This window comes from Bacillus rossius, chromosome 2, assembly GCF_032445375.1.
Source record: "Bacillus rossius redtenbacheri isolate Brsri chromosome 2, Brsri_v3, whole genome shotgun sequence".
In the NCBI taxonomy this organism is placed as follows: domain Eukaryota; kingdom Metazoa; phylum Arthropoda; class Insecta; order Phasmatodea; family Bacillidae; genus Bacillus; species Bacillus rossius.
In genome coordinates this window covers 63,394,791-63,416,152 of record NC_086331.1, presented here as the reverse complement: position 1 = coordinate 63,416,152, position 21,362 = coordinate 63,394,791, and the positions used below count along the sequence as shown (strand labels likewise).

At 44.7% G+C, this 21,362-nt stretch overlaps 1 protein-coding gene across 5 annotated transcripts in view; it reads right to left on the bottom strand.

Moving 5' to 3' along the window:
* LOC134529327 (protein son of sevenless) overlaps positions 1-21,362 on the bottom strand; it is a 386,073-nt gene that overhangs the window by 338,651 nt on the left and 26,060 nt on the right. For all 5 annotated transcript variants that reach the window (XR_010074532.1, XM_063363274.1, XM_063363275.1 and 2 more), the window contains exons 3-4: positions 15,949-16,032; positions 13,056-13,136 (exon numbers count right to left, since the gene is read on the bottom strand). Coding sequence is in view for 4 of the 5 variants with exons in the window: in XM_063363274.1 (XP_063219344.1) it covers positions 13,056-13,136; positions 15,949-16,032 (165 nt within the window). In the remaining variant the exon portion in view is untranslated. The remainder of the gene's footprint in view (positions 1-13,055; positions 13,137-15,948; positions 16,033-21,362) is intronic.

The following is a 21,362-nucleotide window of genomic DNA, read 5'->3' as shown; positions in this document are numbered from 1 at the left end:
CTGGGGTTCACTGGGGGGGGAAAACAGGCCCCCTCAGGCCCGCGTCGGTGGCCAGGTACGGCCTCTGTATCTGGGAGGGTACGACGACTGTCGTCATATGCCCCCCCTCTCCCGAGGCCGTCCTGGCCCCCGACGCCGACCTAGACCGGCAGCCGCGTCCGCGTCCGGCCACTCGTCTGGTCGTCGGAGCTCGTCACGTCATTCCGTCCGGGTCGGGCAAACTGGGGCAGGAGCTGCATCACGCTGCAGCGTAACCCCCCGTCGGTCGTTTGTCTTACGTCTCGGGGTTTGCGCTGACTCCCCCACTCGTAGTCCCGGAGGTAGTGGGGGGCCGTCTTCTCACGCGTGGACCGGCGCAACGCCGGTCCCCTCCCCGCGTGAGCGGTCATCCTCGGCTCCCCGGAAGGCAAGTCCAGGACCACCTGCTGGGCCCTGTCGACATCGCCCTCCCCACTGAGGAGCCGGACCGTTACCCCGTCTGTCACGTCCTTGCTCACGTCCGTCCCCGTCACCCGCCGTTCCCAGGAGTGGACGTACCTCCGTCCACGTCTCTGGGTAGGCTCCGGCAACGTCACCACTGGTTCACTCAGGTCGACCAGGTCGCCCTGAGCAGTGTTGTCATGTGTTACGTCCTCGATGAGTGGTCCATCAGTGTCGTTGGCGTAGGCGCTGACGTCATCAGGCGGGAGCACCCGGTCCACGAAGCGCTCCAGCTCCGCCATGCTTGCGCCACGCGGACCCCTTCCGCCCCTTCTGACGGGCGTCCGTTCCCCGCCCCCTCTTGCCAGTTGCCAACCACCGTTCCCCTTTTGCTGTCCCCCCGTAGGAGGCTGAGTCGGTGTCGTCGTGGGGGCCCGTCCATGTGTCGTGCCCCAGGTGTCGTCGTCCCTGTCAACGTTCCTGCCAACCCCCCGCAGTGACTTGGGGTGGGCGTGTCCTCGTCGACGTCCCTGATCCGGCTCCGGTGGCGTCACCTCGGGGTCACCGAGGTCGACCAGGACTCCTACTGCGACGTTGTCATCGGTCCTGTCCCGTGTGTCGTCGTCCCTGTCAACGTTCCTGCCCACCCCCCGCAGTGACCTGGGGTGGGCGTGTCCCCGTCGACGTCCCTGATCCGGCTCCGGTGGCGTCACCACGGGGTCACCGAGGTCGACCAGGACCCCTACTGCGACGTTGTCATCGGTCCTGTACCGTGTGTCGTCGTCCCTGTCAACGTTCCTGCCCACCCCCCGCAGTGACCTGGGGTGGGCGTGTCCCCGTCGACGTCCCTGATCCGGCTCCGGTGGCGTCACCACGGGGTCACCGAGGTCGACCAGGACCCCTACTGCGACGTTGTCATCGGTCCTGTCCCGTGTGTCACCGTCCCCGTCAGCGTTCTCGCCTGCCACTCGCCGCGACCCGGGGTAGGCGTGTCCCCGTCGACGTCCCAGGTCCGGCTCCGGCGGTACCACCACAGGGGCGCCGAGGTCGGCCAGTACACCTTCGGTGACGTCATCCTCGGCCTCGTCACCGTCCACTGGTCCGCTGTCGTCGTGGTCGTACTCGTCGTGCGGGTCGCCTATCAGTCGAATGTCGTCCCTGTGCACCTTAGTTGTCCGTCCGTCGGCGCGACGCACGAGGTACGAGGTGGTGCCCAGTCTGTCTACGATCTCCTGTGGCCCCGCCCACTTAGGAGCCAGACTGGCGCAAAAGCCCCGCTCGCCAGCCGACAGGTGATGACACTTAACAAACACCTGCTGGCCAGGCTCTAGTCGTGCTGGGGGCTGGTGCGTCTGCGGCGTACGTCTAGTCAGGTAGTCAGCTTGGCGACGTCGGGCGTCTTCGCGCAGATCGTCCGTGGTCATGTCGTGCAAGTCGGGGGTTGCGCGCTCTTCCCCGGGCAGGGCGAGGTTCCGGCCCTGCACCAGTTCAGCGGGGGAATGGCCCGTGACCGCGTTCGTCCGACGGCGCAGGCAAAACAGCAGCGTCGGCAGGTGCAGGTCCCACTTGGTGTGGTCCTAGTCCAACCGGATGCGCAGCTGAGTTTTAATGTCCTGATTCCGCCTTTCGGTCGGATTCGCGCGCGGATGGTAGGTGGGCGTCGTGTGATGCTCCACCCCCCAACCCGCGCAGGACACTCGCCAGCTTCTCCCCGTGAACTGCACCCCGTTGTCCGTCAGCAGGACCGCGGGGTACCCGTATCGCGGGAAGAACTCGCGCTCGAGCAGGGCAATCACGGTGCCGGCTTTCACGTTTGGTACTGCGAACGCCTCCGCCCAGCGGGTGAAGACATCCGTGACCACAACAATGAATCGCCGACCACGGGACGTGCGAGGATACGGCCCCATAATATCCACCGACACAGTGTGGAAGGGATTCCGGGGCCGTCGTGGGACCTGCTGCTCCTTGCCGTCGGGTCGCCTGGACTTCCGCTCCTGGCAACGCAGGCAGGCCCGCACGTAGCGTCTCACTTCTGCCGCGTCGCCAGGCCAGCGGAACGTCCGTCTGACCTCACGCAGCGTCTGCTCCGCGCCCGGGTGTCCCGCCAGGGGGTGGTCATGCAGGTAGCTCAGGACCCAGCGCCTGGCCTCGGGCGGCACGTGGGTCCGCCACCCGCTCAACCTGTGAGCCCCCCTGGTCTGGAGCACCCCGTTCAGGCTCCGGCAGCCCGGTATCACCCCCTCCCCACACTCTGTCAGTCGGGTCCGGGTGTCGGGGTCCCGGAGTTGCGCCGCGTGGACCCACGCCAGCAGGTCAGTCATAGTCTCGGGTCGCGCGTCGGGTGCAGGAGCAGTGGGGCTTGTCAGCGCGTACAACGCGCACGGTCGCGGCACCGAGTCCTCTACCCCGCGCTCACGCTCAGGGAGGAGCACTTCCTCCCAGCCCTGGTCGTCGTGGAACTCATTCTCAGGGTCCGGATTCCGGGACAACTCGTCGGCCAACTGATTTTCACGTCCAGGAATGTGCTCGACCGTGAACGAGAATTCCTGGATCAGCATGGCCCACCGAGTGAACTTAGACTTCCGGCCCTGAGCGGAGTCCAACCAGCGGAGGCATTGGCTGTCGGTTCTCAGCGTGAATGAGCGGCCCTCGACGCGGTGACGGTACCTCTGTAGGGCCCAGACCACCGCAAGGCACTCTTGCTCATTCACGTGATACTTCCGCTCAGCCTGCCCAAACTTGGCACTGGCGTACTCGATCACGCGCCTCTCGCCCCGGTCATCCATCTGGTACAACACCGCCCCCATCCCCTCCTGACTCGCATCCGTCTGGATGAAGATGGGGCGGCTGGGCACCAGGCGTGAGAGCGTGTGACAGTTCCTGAACCGGCGCTTCACCTGTCGCAAGGCCTCGTCCGCGGCGGGGGTCCACCGGAACTTAGTCTTCGGCGACAGTAGGTCCGTCATCGGGGCCGTCACCGTGGCGAAGTCGGGGACGAAGGACCGCAGCCAGTTGAGCAGCCCCAGCAGCTTCTGGAGCTGCTTCCTGGTCTTCGGTGCCCCCTTTCCCTCTATTAGCTCCAACTGCTCAGGTCGGGGGCGGCACCCCTCCGCCGTCACTATGTGTCCTAGGAACTCTATTTCCGTGGCCCCAATGTGGCATTTCTTTGGGGCGCACGTCAGTCCGTGTCTGGCCATACGTTCTAGCACCAATGCCAGATGGTGCGCGTGTTCCTCCCACGTCCTGGACCAGATGATAACGTCGTCCAGATAGGCACTGGCGAACTCACCAATGTACCCATCCAGAACACGTACCATCAGGGCCTGGAACGTGGCAGGGGCGTCCATGAGACCAAACGGCATGGCGCAGAACTGGTAACGTCGACCGTCTGGTGCCGTAAATGCCGTCTTAGGGCGGTCCTCCAGACATACCGGCACCTGCCAGTAGCCTGATTTTAAGTCTAGTGTCGTGAAAATAGTGGCGTCCCCCAGTCCTGCCAGTGCGTCTGTGATATTGATCTGCGGGGGCGGGGCGGGAATGGTCAGTTTGTTTATCGCCTTGAAGTTTACGCAAAAGCGTAGACTTCCGTCTTTCTTGGTGGCCAGCACCACCCGCGAGTTATACGGGGAGGTGCTGGGTTCCACTACCCCGTCACGTAACATCTCGTCAATTTGAGTCTGTATGGCCTCCCGTTCCCGGATGCCAAATCCGTATACCTTCTCAAAGGGAGGGCGGTGCGGTACCATCGGTATCCGGTGCTCCGTCACGTTTGTCCGTCGTAGCCGGTCCGCGGCCGCAAATACCTGTGCCTGAGAGGTGAGGACATGGTTGATGACATCGACGTACTCCTCTGGAACACCGTGCTGAAGGTCTTCTAGGCGAATGACTGACTGAGGGGGACTGGGGGGAACCTGGTGCACGCCGTACACCGTCCAGCGCCCCTGGGTGCCGAAGTGCATCCGGCCAGCTCGTACTTCCACGGTGGCGTCGACCTCGTGCAGCCATGGGACCCCCAGAATCAGCCCCTCGCGGAGCTCGGGGACCACCCAGGCCTCAACGTGGCTAACGTGACCAACGATGCTCATTGTTACCTGAGTGATGCCCCCTGCTGCAACTACGGCGTCCCTGGTGGCCAGCTGCACCAGCTCCCTCCGCGGTGTCACTGCCTCCGCTCCCACCAGGTGGGCCGCGATGTAGGTTCGGCTGGCGGCGGTGTCCACCAGGGCCAGCATCTCCCGCCCGTTAGCGCGGACAGGAATTCGCAGCAGCTCCGGCTCCTCGGGGCCGACCTGCCCCAGCTGTGCAGTCGTCTGTCCCCCACCGCCCCCGGCCACCTGGCCGTCCGGGCGTGGGGAACTCGCGGCGAGGTCCGCGGCTCGCTCCGGCGCCGACGTGTTGACGTTCCGGTGGTCCACCTCGTCGACGACAGGTCGACGAGGCGGCTGGTCCGGCCCTGGTATAACCGGCCTCAGGGCCGCGGTGGTGGCGCCGGCAGTCAGCTGTCCCTGCACGGAGATGGCCGGCGGGATGCCTGCGCTGATGCTCTGGTTGTCCGCCCCGTCGACGGCGTGTCGACGAGGCGGCTGGTCCGGCCCTGGTATACCCGGCCTCAGGGCCGCGGTGGTGGCGCCGGCAGTCAGCTGTCCCTGCACGGAGATGGCCGGCGGGATGCCTGCGCTGATGCTCTGGTTGTCCGCCCCGTCGACGGCGTGTCGACGAGGCGGCTGGTCCGGCCCTGGTATACCCGGCCTCAGGGCCGCGGTGGTGGCGCCGGCAGTCAGCTGTCCCCGCAGTTGCCCCAGCGTGGGGACAGCTGATGAGGAGCAGTCCCGTTGTCCCCTGCTTCCCGGCGGCATACAGGACGTTAGTGCGGTAGGCGCCGGTGGTGGTCGACGTGTTCTGTCAGTTACTGGGACTGCCGGTGGCTGGCGGGCCGGGGAGCGGCACCCAGTTGTCCCTCCGCCCCCGGTCCTGCGTTTCCCGCCTGCGACGTGTTGCCTTCGCGCGCCTCCTCCCACGCGGCTCTGGTGGGGCAGAGGCGATGCCAATGGTACGCGTCCGGGCAAAAACGGCATCGCGGCGGACGTTCGTCCCTCTCTCTCGTAGCTGTCCGCTCGTGACGTCCTCCTCCTGTCGCAGCTGGTTCCGGGCGTTCCCTGGTGCCACCGCGGTCTGTTGTCCTGCGCGGTCCCGCGCCGCCGGCGTAGCTCACCACGGCCAAGTCACTGTCCGTGACCTCTGTGACGGTGACCCCCCGCGGCCCCGAGCGAGCACGGGGAGCTCTCGCGCCCCTGAGTGCCGTCCTCCACTGCGACATGTCACGTTCTATCACGCGGGCGAGGGCCACGAACTCCTCCGTGTCACGACCAGCAGCCGTCCTCATGAAGGGGCGAAACTCTGGCAGCAATTGTTCGACAATGGTTGGCAACGCCGCACTCACGTCCCCACTTGTCCCCAATCGGCGGAACATGCGTAACTTCTCGTAAATGAACTGCTCTGCACTCTCGTCCTCCTCCTGGTTTCGGCAATAAAATGTCCGCAAACACATTGCCCGCGCCTGATCGTTATCAAACCTAGTTTTGACTTGGCGTACAAAATGTCCCCACTCGGTATCAAAACTCCCGGCCATTGACCACCAGTTCCTTGCCTCGCCGCGGAGCTGTCCCGCCACTCGCGGCGTCCACTCCGCCCGTCGCACTTCGTACAGTTTTAGGAGGTGTTCACACTCCCGCAAAAACTCCCGCGGGTCCTCGTTGTCTCTCCCCGCAAACTCTGGCAACTCAAACTGCGTGCTCACGTACCGCACTACCGGCCCATCTGCGTCCGCGTGCCTGTCCCCCTGTTCCCGTTTACTGTCCTCAACTGTGCTGTCCGTGCTGTTCGCGCCCTCGGCCGCGCCGCCGGACCCGCACACCTCGTTTTTTACGTCCATTTTCGCGGAGTCTCCCTCCTCACACAAGTCCGTTTCGAAACTGATTAGATCGTATCTTTCTTGTCCCGCCTGTTTCCACGCCATCCTGTCCTCCTGTGCTACTGATCCGCGGATCGTGAACACAATCTCCCCCAGTAATACAATACGATCCTCCCCGGCGCGTTATCTTCAGTCCGGGATACCGCTGCACCGCCGTCTTGTATTTCTGTCGCCCCCACGACACGTTATCTCTCGCCGAAACTACTTGTATTCGCGACGTTCCCGCGCCGCGTTATCTCCCGCCGGCGCGCCGGCGCGCCGTCTCGAATTCGAGCCGCTCCCACGCCGCGCGGTCGCACCTGCTTCCGTTCTGTCCTGCACCTGCGCGCTTGCGTGCGCTTGCGTGCGCTTACGGCCACACTAGTTGGGCGCCAAATGACGTCCCTCGGCTTCTGGTCCCCGTTTTCCCGTTGAAATAAATGTCCTGTTATGCCCGTACTGCCCTCGTCGGAGAGGTGTGGGTCCAGGCCAACGTGGCCGGGACCGGGAAAGGCGGGACCTGGAGGGAGAGTGAAGTGATTGCGAGGAATGTTGGTAGGTTGTCGCAAGCAGAACACGGCATTAACGAATTTCACGAGCCGTCTTTTATTAACGCTTATAAAGTCCTGCCGCAGCCTGGCGGAACCGTCGCGGAACAAGTGCCCTACCACGGCGACACGGACTCCCTGATGACGGGGCGGTTCTCAAATACGTTTCGGCGCGAATCGTAAAGTTTATTAATGCTAGGCTGACCCAGTGAGAGAGGGCCCGAAGACGGAGCGCTGTACATACGCGGCCCGTTACGTAATGTTCCGTGGACGGCGAAAAGTTCAGAGACTCGTAGCACCACGTTCGCGTTGTAGAAACTGCCCGCTAGACACGTCTCCCGATGACTCGTAAGTTAACAATGCTAAGCTGATTCGCGGTGGCAGCTCAGCTGCCGTGACCGACTGCGGACTGAGCGAACGTTCAATCCCGAGCGCAACGTGCGCGGCTCGCGGAGCAACGAACACGTCTGTCTCCGCTCGAGACCAGGACGCGACTGCCTCTCCCCGCTCGCCCGCGGGCCGGCGCCCGCGGGTGGCGGGGAGGGAGGGGAAAATCGGTTGGCGTGGGAGAGAGCTCCGTCCCGCGGCGCGCCAGGCTGCAATTACATACTATGGCGAAACACTTCAGAAAAAGTTATTGAATTATTTACAAAGACATACACGAGACATTAATTACACAGCGAACTTGCACAATGAATAATAAATAAAATAAGTTAATTACACACATTCAAATCCCTTAATCGTTTACAAATATATACACACTGAAATAAAAGATAAAGTCACATAGAAAAACACTCGTTGGCATGCTAGGGCGCACGCGGGTGCGTCCCTGGCCGTCCCACACACTGGGGTTCACTGGGGGGGGGGGAAAACAGGCCCCCTCAGGCCCGCGTCGGTGGCCAGGTACGGCCTCTGTATCTGGGAGGGTACGACGACTGTCGTCAATGTTAAAAGTATACTATCTTGGAGAAAGGTAAAAGGATAGGTGGGTGAATCTCAGATTATGGGAAATAATTGGTCTCTAGTGAATTGCTAAGAGTCCAGTCACAGTTCTACTACTTTTAATCTACTTCCTTACAGCTACAGATGACCTCTAAATGAGTCGTGTGTGTGTTCCAAGATTTATTTCAAAATATAAAATAATAAAAATTAAAAACCTTGTAAAATGTCATTAGCATGGCTGTCCCAAGACACAGTATACACGTACAAAGCTGTAGGTTGACTTGTGAACCAAATTGCTTAAGTTTGAAACTTCTACAGATTTTTGAAAAATGTATACTTTATTGACTGATTTCTGAATATAAGTTTTATTTCAGTTTTGAAAATGCTCAGAGTACTTTGGATCAAAGTTGATCCCTAGTGTTTTGTGTCATTAGCATGGTCAAAGTTTGTAAGCTCTTGGAAGATAAAAAAAGGTTTTGTTGTTATTCTTTTATTGACAAGGATATTTAGTTTCCATTAGGTTGGCAGAACTAACTTGGTTTTGGAGGGAACTACAAGCCTAAGTTGATGTTATCATATATTGTGTGTACTTTTTATGGTAAGTATGAAAATTGATTGACATTAGCATGGATGTTGTAACTGCTATAAATAGTAATTATTAAAAAATATTTTTGTTTTGTATGATTGTTATCTGTGTTTACTTCTTCATGGCTTAGTGAAAGTTTAATGGGTCTTCAAAGATTAATGTGAGGTTAGGTTAAATTAAAAATTTTCATTAGCATGGACAAATTCATTGTCATTGGCATGGGCATTTCTGAAATTGCTGACCATGCTAATGACACCAGCCCATGCTAATGAAATATTTTTCTTTTACAGTTGGATAGGGTACTATACATATTTTCACTAAAACTCTTGAGTTATAAACATCAAGTTAAATATTTTGCTTTGAGGTTTTTAAGCAGTTTATTCATAGATATATGCTTAAAATTTTGATTTGTTCATTTCAATTTGAAAATCCAAACTATGTTTAATGATATTTACGGAGTATGTTTCCTATGTTTATATGGTTACAGATTAACTGGTGGTATGGCTAGAAAGAAAGCTGCAATGAGTACAGCAGAAAGATTGAAGAAAAAAAAAGAATGTGAAAAAAGAAGAGAGAGGCTCAAAAATGACCCTGTAAAACTCAAAGCTCTCCAAGAAAAGAAACACAAAATATACTTGAAAGCAAAAGTTACCGGCAAGGTGAAACTTGTTGCTGATTTTAATGAAAGACAGTAAAGACTGAAACGAAAAGAATGGAGGCAGGCAACTAAAAAATACAGAAATAAGAAGAAAGAGGAAGAAGAAATGCAGGCATATTTACAAGAAAATGCACAAAATGTGCGAGATTCAGAAAGAGTCGATCAAGAAGGTAATGAAAACATACTATGCACATCGTCATATTCTGAAAGAGTCAGCACACAAAAAAAAGGGGGAAGAAAACAAATTCGACGAAACAAAACAAAAGCTTACCGGCAAATTAAAAAATTGGAAGCAGTAAACAGTGCCCTTATGAAAAAGTACCACAAATACAAGAAAAGGTATCAGAGATTACTGAAAGGGAAAGAAAAGACTCCAACATTGACTCCAAATACGAAAGTGAAGAAAAATCTCCACGGAAGAAAAGTGCCTGATGATGTTCGCCGTAAACTGGTGTTTGCAGAAGTAATTACAAAGGAACTGGAAAGCAAATTTGATAGCATTAAAAAAAGTGAAAGAGAGAAACAAATTTTTACAAAGGTGATCTCTGGAAGAATTTAAAAAAAGTATAGAATGCTGACTCACACTAAGCATTTTCTCCCCTTAACTGCATCTTGCAAACAAAAGGCGTTCACATGAATTAATTTATGAAAGGCAAAAGAAAGCAATTATTGAATTTATGAAGAGGAAGGTACGTGATTTTTTTAGAAATGAGGGTAATTCTACTTTATGCCCAGGTAAAAAAGATGTGGTTTCAAGAAATGGGAAGCAACAGCAGAAATGCTATTTGAACAACACATTAAAAAATCTGCATACAAAGTTTCTACAGGCAGAGAACTTCAGGATCAGCTATAGTTCATTCTGTAGATACAAGCCTTCTTGGATTGTTCCCAGGAAAGTCCATGAGAGATACGTGCCTCTGTGCTAAGCACGAAAACATGAAGCTTCTTGTTCAAAAACTACATTTCTTGGAAATTATTAAGGAAAGAAATATTGATGATTTGTTAAAAGCTCTTACATGTGAGAAAACACGCGAAGAATGTCTAGCTAGAGGGTGCCCGCTTTGTATAAACAAGCATATCACATTCACAGAAAAGGAATTTGACTATGATGAACAAACCAATGTAAAACAATGGTGTCACAAAAAGGAAAATCTACTAAACAACAAAACAAATGATTACCATTCAGAAAACTACTAAAGAAGAAATTTCCTGCACAGTCAGTGAATTAATTCAAATGCTGGAAAACAGAATAGTACCTTTTATGGAGCACATTTTGAATATCAAACACCAGCTCAAAGTTATGCGAAATCTAAAAACTCATTTAGATGATTCACAACTTGTAATGCATGTTGGCTTCTCAGAAAACAATGCATGCAAATATGCTTCAGAAACCCAATCTGTTCACTTTGGTGCTTCGAAGGAACAAATAACATTACATACAGGTGTTATGTATACTGCTGGTGGTATCAAGGAATCATTTTGCACTCTATCCAAGTATTGAGACATGACCCATATGCCATTGCAGCTCATCTTACACCCATGCTTGATAAGTACTTGAAACAATTTCCAACTGTTTCCAGAATTCATTTCCTTTCAGACAGTCCAAGCACTCAACATAGAAATAAGACCATGTATGCCCTGATAAGCTACTACAGCCCCAAAACATTTCTGCAAATAGACTATTACTTGGAACTATTCGAGGCAAAGCATGGGAAAGGAGCACCCGATGGTGTTGGTGCTGTTTTGAAACTAACTGCTGACCCTATTGTAGCAGAAGGAAGTGATATCAGTGACATTTGACACCCTAGTTGCGAGGATAGGAGAACATATTTCTGGAGTACACGTTCAGGTAGTGCTAGAATAAAGTATTAAAAGACGTTGAATTAGTAATGGAAGACGTTGAGATAATGTCCTTCCCTGGGTCCATGAAAGTTCACCAATTGAAGTGGAGCAGAAACTCTTGTAAAATTCATTTCTGGAAACTTAGCTGTTTCATCTGTCATACTGACATTTGTTCACATTATCATACGGGAGTTCTTACTACAAGCACAATGACAAACGGTGACATACATTTTTTACTCTTTATCTCATTAATCTCATTTGTTACCTTATTGCCTCAACTATTAATCCTCATACAAGAATACATCTAACATCTATGAATAGTACTAATATAGTTTTGTTTTAACTTTACAGATCCTGTCCACCTCACAGATTTTAAAATTGGAGATTGGGTACTGGTTACTTATGATGGAAAACAGTATCCAGGTGAAATAATCGGTATTCTTCAGCATGCAATAGAAGTGACTGTGATGTACCCAACCATTGGAAGGAAGTACAGATGGCCTGTGCATAAGGACCAGCAACATATGGACTGAGTGACATTGTAAAGAAGATAGACAGTCCAACACCATCTGGCTCAAGAGCTGCTTTCTTTGTTTTTAAAGATCTCTAGAGCAAAATGACATTGTGTGTGATGTTTAACCTTACCCTTGGTGCACTTTAATTTTTACTTGTTTTCAAATAACTATGGCAAAGTGAACTAGGCCTATAATTTTAATGTTTAAATATGTATGTTAAGATAAGTAGAATTGTTACTATTGTTGTTTTTCTTCTTCAAATATTTGATTCAAAGTAAATGGCTTTTTTAATTTTTTGAACCCTAAATGTGTAAGAAAGTATGATGAACAATGGCATAGTAATTGCTTCATAAAGGTGTATGGGAACCATATATTTTGTGACTTTGTTTTCCTTCTCAATAAGCCTAATTGTTATTTAATATTAAAAGAATAAATTAACAGGTTTCTTTTCTAATTTCATTTATCTATGTATTTTATCTGGACAGAATTGCCTAATTACTGTCTACACTTTTTGTATGCTTAATCATTTGCATGGTGTCATATGTCATTAGCATGGTTACTTGAATTTTGAAGTTTTAAAAAAAGTTGAAATTTTACATTTTCAGCTCTGCTGACAGGATACATCTCTTCATCTACCTTTGAGTAGGAGCTCATATTTTTTTTAAATTTTTAAAACTCATTGTGAAAATAAAAAAAACAGCACAGTAAAATGGCCTGTAATCTGAGATTCACCCAGGTATGAAGAAAAAAATTTACCTAGTGAACTTCAGAAGTTATAAGTGTTGAATTTTTTATTTACTTTTACTTCCTATAATATTTTTTGTCAAGTATTTTATCTAGAATATCAATTAATTCCAATACTAATGATTTGATGGTATTTGAGGATTTGATTGGCCCATCCCTAATTAAGACTAATTGTAAGTATAATGTCTGTAATAAAAATAGCGAGACACAAATGAAAAAAAATGGAAAGGTGGAACATTATAGCAAAAAATTCTGAGTTTTGAACTGTCTATAATGTTCACTCTATTAGTGTTTTTATTGGAAAATTTTCAAATTTAAAATATTACTAACTCTTGCTAATTAATTCAAAAAATTCAACTCATCAGAAGTTTCCTTCATGCTGTAAATATTTACATTTTATAGAAAGACAAGAATTGGTGTAGTGACAATCACTAATTGATTGGTGATACAATTACCTATTTCCTACAAAAAAAATAGGGTAAAGAAGATGTAAGACAAAACAATATTGTTTGTACAAATGGTAGGTAACTAGTTGGAACAGATTCATTGCCTTTGAGAACAGATAAACAGGATAATAGTGTTTTAATAGTTTGTTGTAATTTATTTTAAGTATTAGATATTCTGATGAGGCCACGTTCTCATCTCCCAAATGTAATCCATCATGCTGTGATCTTACTTGTAAGTTGAGTGCACACATGTTTGTAATTTATGCTCCCTCTGTTATTTACTCTATGATAATCTTGAAATTATTTTGGTGTAAACCAAAACACAAACAATTCACAGTCAGTAAGCACACAACTTAAACCTCCTGACATTTAGCAACCCACTGTACAAATATGTGAGAACTTACCTTGTCAGCACACATAGCAACTCGAATGTCTTGACATGTTATATCAACATGATGAATATTTTTCACATAATTTCCAGCCAACTAAAAAAAAAAGTTAGAGAAAAATAAATGTGATATATAATGTAACAAAACCAATAAAAAAAAATTATTATACAGGATGGCTCAGTACCTTACGACCAAATTCTTAAAATCAATTGTACAGTTCAAAAGCAACAAAATATATTTTTTATTAACTTTTCGGAAAATCCTTCAATCATCAGATATTTCACTTTTTTTTGTTTCTGCAATTTTCACGTGCTTACAGTTTGAAAACGCTAATACTTTCAGAAATACTTAAGTAACGACAAATCAAATCACACCATTTGAAAGCGTATAAGATTTCCCATAAAAAATCATGAATTCAATTTTCAAAGTCACTTTAAAAGTTGGCCTAAATAAGTTAAAACATTCAAAAAATTTTAATAATTTAAATTTTGAAAAACTTTGTACATTTGCTGGATTTTCACACATATACCTACAACTCATCAAATTTCACCCCTTGTGTCACCCACATGTCACATATTTGCTGGTGAAGGGAGAAAAGACGGGGAGAAAAGCTACACAAAAACTTATTTATCTAATGGACTTTCTTCATGTATTCTTTTTTAATTTTTTTAATTAATACATCAAACCAGAAAATATTGTGGATTCATTTCACCATACGCTAAAATTCAAATAGTTATATTTTTAGTGTTGCTTCTGCTATTGGCTCACAACTCATATGGAGGACTCTGGACCAATGAGAAACCCTCAACCAAAGCTGTAACAGATCATAGACTGCTACATTAGGATATTAATAAATAAGTGAAATTTTCCAGAGTATTATGAAGAACTGTGGAGTCTTCTATCCTCAATATCACAGACCCAGTGAATTTTTAGAGTCTTTATCAATACATCTTCAGAGAGGAAAAAAAAAACTAAGGAACTAAAACTATAACTTTTATTTTACAAAAAAAAAGAGAGGTTAACACTAAAAATTAACATGTTATTTATTGAATTTATACATATCTATATATTAATTTATTTATTTATTCTGAAAAGAAACAAAATAGAAATAACATGAAAATTTATTTCTGTTATTAGAGAAATTGCTCTAAGTGCTTAAAATGGTGTTCCACTGAAAACATAAAACCTTTTTTTTTCTTCACAAGCTGTAGTGACTTAAAAAAATTTAAGAAGAACCGTTTTATTTTTTAATGTAAACCTTTCCTAGTTGGTTTTGGGGAAATAAAAGAAATCATTTATCTGAACTACTAACAAGTTGTTATTCATTCCCTTCACTAGCTATAAATTTAATTTTGAACTACGTTTTCTTACAGTCAATCATCATTTTCTTTTCTTACTGGAATGTTATTTTGATATCTAGATAAACCAATATAGAATCGACTAGATTAAGTTTTTGCGAGATTTGTTGACTTATAGATATTTTATTTTAAAAAATCCAATAACAATACAAAGTATTTAATACTTTCATGTTGAAATCTTCAAATTTTCTAACTGATGTTGGACTATGGGCCAGTTGCATCATTCTGCTCTAATCCACAATCCAAGCTCTGTGTCGATTCGCAATCATTCTCCATCAACCAACTCAAATGTGGGCTCAACTCAAAGTTACCAATAATCTGGGTTCAGTGCTCAAAACATAATAGCACAACAAAAAATGTGGTTGAATCAAGATCAAACCAGTTTATGTAATGTTATCACATTTGAACTCTAATGGTGCACTGATCATATAAGAATTGAAAATAAGATTGTCTGGTTGGAAAACTAAAGTTGATTCAAGCTGTGTTATTGAAATTATTGTAGCCTAAGTACATAAAATTTATTAGCTTTTTATAATACGGTAAGGTACTGAAAAGTTGGAAAAACATAAAATAATAACTGCCAGCTGAATGAAGGATTTTCAAAAAATTTACTATAAGAAATTTTTTACTTTTTAACCGTACAATTCATTTCCATACTTTAGCAATAAGAAACTGAGACCACCTGTACGAAAAAACCCACAGCAGTTAAGTAAAATTATTACCAATTTTATTACTATCACATGAACCACCACTTAGAATAAAATGCACAGAAAAACCATTCCCTAAAATGCTCATGGTAAATTTTTGGCCTGCACTCTAGTAAATTAATCCTCATAAGAAACTACAGAGCAAGGTCTTAAATCTGGCACATTTGGGATCACTGCCATGGCGGATTAGCAATTCTGTATGAATATTGAATAACAATATAGTTTTAACAGGAACATAAAATTTCAGATGTAAACTGTAACCCACTATAAAACAGAAAACACTGTACCGAAATAAAAACCTACAGCAAGGATAAACACTCTCAGCAAATCAAAAATTATGAGAGCGCAGGAATGCAATCTGGTGACCAAGACCAACAGCTAAAATCCACCCAAACAATCTAAGAGCTAGCGGCTCGAATGGTGCTTGATTACAGAATGTTCCGAGCCATAGATATGACATACTAAATATTATTTAAGGTTATAAAAATACATAATATACTAGTATTTACTTTTAAATTTATCATTAGAATATGAAATAAATACCTAGTTGACACTGACCTTAATTGTGCGTAAGAATTAATGATAAGACAGATATTACAAAACTTTAAAGTATAAATATTAATTGTAAAACACCAAGAACAGATATAGATTTATTACTTCAGACCCAAAACAAAATTAAATTTCAATACATAACAAAAAAATAATAGCAACTGCCTTGGAAACTACAAAGGGTAATTGTAAAATATAAAAAAAATAAAAAAAACTACAATAATTGCAATAATTATGTACTTAAATTCTAAAAAACAAAAATGTTAACTTATTAGGTAGAAGAAATATATTTACCTTTAGGATGTCTGCTGATATATATTCTAATACTGCTACTATATAATATGAAACTTGTGAATCTATCTTGTATTGAAGTACATCCTGAAAAATAAAAAATGAAATTAGATTGCTGAGATTGTAGCATTGCATAATGAGTATGTTATATACATATATATATTTTTTGGTGTCATAAGAATATTAAGAATCACTTTGATATGAAAGATAGTAATTATTTAATATGTAGATAAGGATAGTTCAGAGTTGTTAAGAATTGTTATTAATTACTTTGGTTAAATTTCATGGAAAGCCTTAAAATACTTATTTCCTTGAGATACTAGTCATTTATGATTCGTTCTGACCATGTCTGCCAAATATTCTCTGTAGTTCCATTTAAATTATTTATATATATATATATATATTTATATATTTATTTATTTATATATATATAAATAAAAATTACGTGAACAATTGCCATAATTTTGCTACTACAAATTCTGTTTAAAATAAGGAGTATTATACACAGGAAATTAATGAAATAGAGCTTAGATGACAATGGAGCAATGACCGAACGAATGAGAGGAGAAAACTCACCAGCTCGTGGCAACCACCGCCACATTTCTCACTTGCAAAAAATTGCAGCCTGACACCACCGGCAATTGACCACTTGCTTTGGTGGGAAGCAAATTATCTGACCACAATAACATTGTGGCCCCAACATATACAATACAATCTTTATTCATCATAGCTTGTCTGCTCTTTAATTGATTTCATTAAATAATATGAGTGTTGACCCACATGTATAGGGAATGTATTGGGAATGATAAAGGATGTAGTGTAACACAAACATGCAAATGAAGTAGATACATGTAGTAAAGATACTAGGAAAAAAGACTGAGCCTCAGAGAAGTAAGCTGCACACAAAATATGATACTAAATAATAACAAGGAAAATTTCTAGAGATCATTTAATATATAGTATTTAATCTTCAATTGAACACGTTAATTTATACGGGGAAAGCTACAAGCAAATAAAGACATAAATACGTAGTAAAGACTAGCCACAGGTACTGAACACTTGTACACTCAACGGTAATACACAGAAACTGAACACATGTACACGTAAATGTAATAGCACAGGTACTGAACACATGTACACTCCAAGGCAATAACCCTAACAAGCACATTGTCAATTACTTTGCCTCTATCCGACAAATGCAGGCCTGCCTCAATGCATATCATTTATATCATACACCTACTGTGGTAAATCAGATATAGCTTAACAGAGATTATAGAAGTATATATATTATTAATTTTTGTATAATATTCCAAATATGTAACTTCTCTAAATATAGTATACCATTACACAATCAGATCAACACCATCACAGTTAATTTTTTTGATGTCTAGAAAAGTTTGAAAATGTGTTATAATATTCAAAGTATTGTTACGATTTATAATGTGGGAGAACTGAGTTTGTAACAGATAGCCCAATTACATTACTAATAAATAATTGTACTTAAAAATGTCTATTCCCAAGTAACTCAATGTCAGGTTCCACAGTTCACACTTCTCAATGGAGCTAGGCTAAACCTCGCACCTGTCCACACACACAGTCTTGTGCCCCTTAGTTGCACACTGTCGATCCTGTCGCTCCACGTAGCCCCACTTTCAAAGGGGTCTGTCACCCTCTTTGCCAATGTCGCACTTCCCTTCACTCGCAGAACTCTCCAAACTCTTGGAACTCGCTCAGAACTCCCGCTGAGGCTAGCGTCACTGCTGAAATATCTGTGATGCCCTTCTCGAATAGACGAGAGCAGCTGTGAAGAGTAACAAAATATGGAACATAAAGAAAGGTGGTGTTTATTCGTGCCACTCCGCGGACACATCTATAAGCCTGGAATTCCCAAGTTACTAAAGGTGATAATAGCCCGAGGTGGGACGATGCACAAGGGAGGTAGCAAGGACCTTTCTAATCTGGCCATGCACGCATGGCATGCCTAATGTCAATAGTAGGCATGTGTCGTCAGTGGTTGTGCATGGCCGCCAGCCCGTTCCAAACATGGAAACATGGTCTTGTGCGTGTGCGTATGCGTGTGTGCGCGCGCATGTTAACCAAGAAAAAATCTGGCTGTATTGAACTAATTACATTTACAAGACAAATATAATTTACTATATTTTAAAGAAACATCAAATTATTACTTAACAGATAAACTGTTACCCCATCATAAACATGTCTCTGGGCTACAAGTGATTCTTCTCTGAGGTTTTCCACTAAGCACTCGCAATTAATTGAGAAACCTCTCTCTAGATTTGCATTACCATGCGACCAGATGAGGACAAATTTAAGAAAGGATACTAGCTCATCACAATTTGGTTGAGAGGCTACAAGTTTCATTCATAAACTATACAATTTATTCTCTTATCTTACAAATGTCTTCATGGTGTCCTTCACATCTTCTGCATCACACAAAACCTTGAACTGACTCTCAACTCTGTCAGCTTTTTTCCCTGAAATCCAGTTGTTTTCCACCAAGATTTTTAGCGTCTGCTTTAGACGTTTGTTTCACAGAGTTGGTCGTACTACATCTGGATCGAAACAGGAGATCCCCTCAGTCAGAGAGTATTTAAGAGGTGAGCGTTCCAGCATTTTCTCAAAAAACGTTTTCAATAAATTCTTACAATCATTTTTAAAATGCCGGATTCCAGTTCAGATGCACTTTTGATTTTACGCAGAGAATCACGAGTTGCATAACCAATATCAACATGCATTGCTCCCAGTAAACTATTTTTATCAGAAAGATCAATACCCATGACCTTACAAGAAGAGTCCAGCTTCTCAGATTTGACAAAAATTTGTCATGACATTTTTCACCAGTGAGTTTAGTGCCTTGAACAACAGAGTTGCCGTTGGTGCATCAGACTGAAAGTCGGTCAGGAAAGGCTCTACAGTGGAAGCCAATGAATGGAAAAAAGTTAGCTTGGAAAGTAAAAATTTATCTTTCAGTAGTTCTGACACGACTGAGAAACTGTTACACTGCGGAACTTTTTTTTGGTTACTTCTACTACATACTTTTCTAGAAAAGGCACAATTATCATTGCTCTTTCTGCTACATTGGTGTTTTCCAACCATCGTATGGGACAAAATTTCAATGGGAAAGTAGAAGAGCCAGAATACTGAATATAATCACTTCTACGCGAAGGCACATTTTTAAATAAGAAATGCAGAGCTCTCAGAAACTCCATTACCTTCCACCCCACATGTGCCAATATCCAAAATTGATGCAATACTTGGATCTTTCTTCAAAAAGTCATGTAAATCTTTCATAAGCTTAACATTAACGTTTGGCCCATCCATTGAAACCTGTACAATTTTATACAAATCAATCTCACTTAAGGCATAAGTCAAGGCTTTTAACAGGTCTTGTGATGTTGCATGCCCAACAAATGCAGAACAAAAATACCTTGTAACTACACAATTGGTTACCTCATTACAGAACCTAACCATAACATCCATCTGACATCTTTGTGCCACCTTGTTGAGAGATTCATCGAAACCAATCACAATTTGTGAAGCATCTGAACAAATTTTAACAAGTTCTCTATGGAAATATGGTGCTAAACCATACACGACCAGATAAGAAATTTTTGTCCGGTGTAGCTGCATTTTTTGGGCAATCATAGAATCAGGAAACATAACCTTTAAATACGATGCATTTAGGTCCGCACTGCGAACTGACATAAGTGACATAACTGTTAAAACACACAAAATGATCTCCGCACAAGTCACATTTTCATTCATAATAAACCTATTCATACCACATGACTCTTGCCTAGATTTAACCTCACTTACAGCTGTAGTGTTTTCTGATATATTTGTAACAGCAGTAGCTGCTGGCGTAGAAGACTGCTGCGAAAATAAGTCAGGTGTAATCTCAGATCCACGAGGTGATTTATCAGCACAATTAAAAAATACTTCCAATGTGCATCCCGAACCCGAAAGCTTTGTTATCGATTTATGTTTCTTGCCATTTAAATGACTCCTCACTGCAGTCTTTCCCATATTACTTAATGAAAAGGTTGTGTTGCAGAAACTGCATGCCGCAGAGAATGGATTTTCTTTTACCGGGCGAAGCCATTCCTTAAACCGCTGATCAACAAGCCAGTCTTGTGAAAACTTGCACTTATAATTGGCATTCATTTTACAAGTCACATGAAAAAATGTACCTTCTATTATACACAAACATACTGCAACACTGCAAAATACAAATAGAAGCCAACCAGTACAATAGGCCGCAAACATACTGTACCGATAAAATGTGAACACTGTTTGCTAAACATAGTTAATTATTAAGGCCACCCCAACCCGCTAGTTAAGAAAATATATTTGTCCGCTTGGGTGGCACAAAACAGCCGCAACGGAAAAACTACATATTAAGTAGTTACTAACAATGGTACGGCCCGTGTAATTCATAGAAACAACCAAGCTTTACATACACACCCGCCATTTAAAAAAAAAACTGTAAACACTAAACAACATTCCATTATACTCGCGACTGCGCAGTTGAGAGGTACCCGAAAGGCGCATACAAGTGCGAATTGATACGGCCCGCATGGCGCATACATACCATGCCGCAAAATCCCGGCGCTACAAGTGCACGCTGCGCTGGTAAACACGAAACACGAAAGTAAGTAAGCTAAGGTTTGTGAGGCACAGGACCAAATATCCATTATTTTTTATTTATGGGTATTATATTTTCTATACAAATCCAGTTGTTCCATGTATGTAGACACCCTGCAATTTAAAAATAAATATATAACAGATCGGCAAAAACACCCTCCCGGTTTTAAGGGAAAAATCCCTGAGATTTCCCTGATATTTCCAGGTGATAGTGAAATCCCCGATTTTTTCCGTTTTTCCCGGTGAGTGGCCATCCTGTATACACCTCAATTGTTTCTCTGGGGCAAGTCCTAACGAATAAACCTAGCATTTACCAGCTGGAGCCCAAAATCTTGTTTTCCCCAGAATCCTCAGCGCAGGGCACCTTAAACCACAAAGTTTAAAAATGACAGCGCCGCTGAGAAACTCCGGCCAATCACAAACAACTGTTTCAAAACAGTCTTTAAAAATTAAAAATTAAAATAAGTTATTGAAAATGTTTAGTGGCAATTTCTTGAAATGTGTGCCAAATAATATATACACACACAAACACAAATACAAGTTATTGTTTTGTTAACTGTAAACACCAAAACTGCAGGTATCTAGTGATGGTCTTGGGGAAGTATAAACAAACCAACAGTAATATAATTTCAGCAGTTCTGTACCACTGCACCGGTACAGATGCCCCTCCCAGACTACATTATAGCATCAATTCTTCCAGAATTTAGCTCAATTTAGGATGTACAAACATTTTCCCAGTTATTAATTTTAATAGT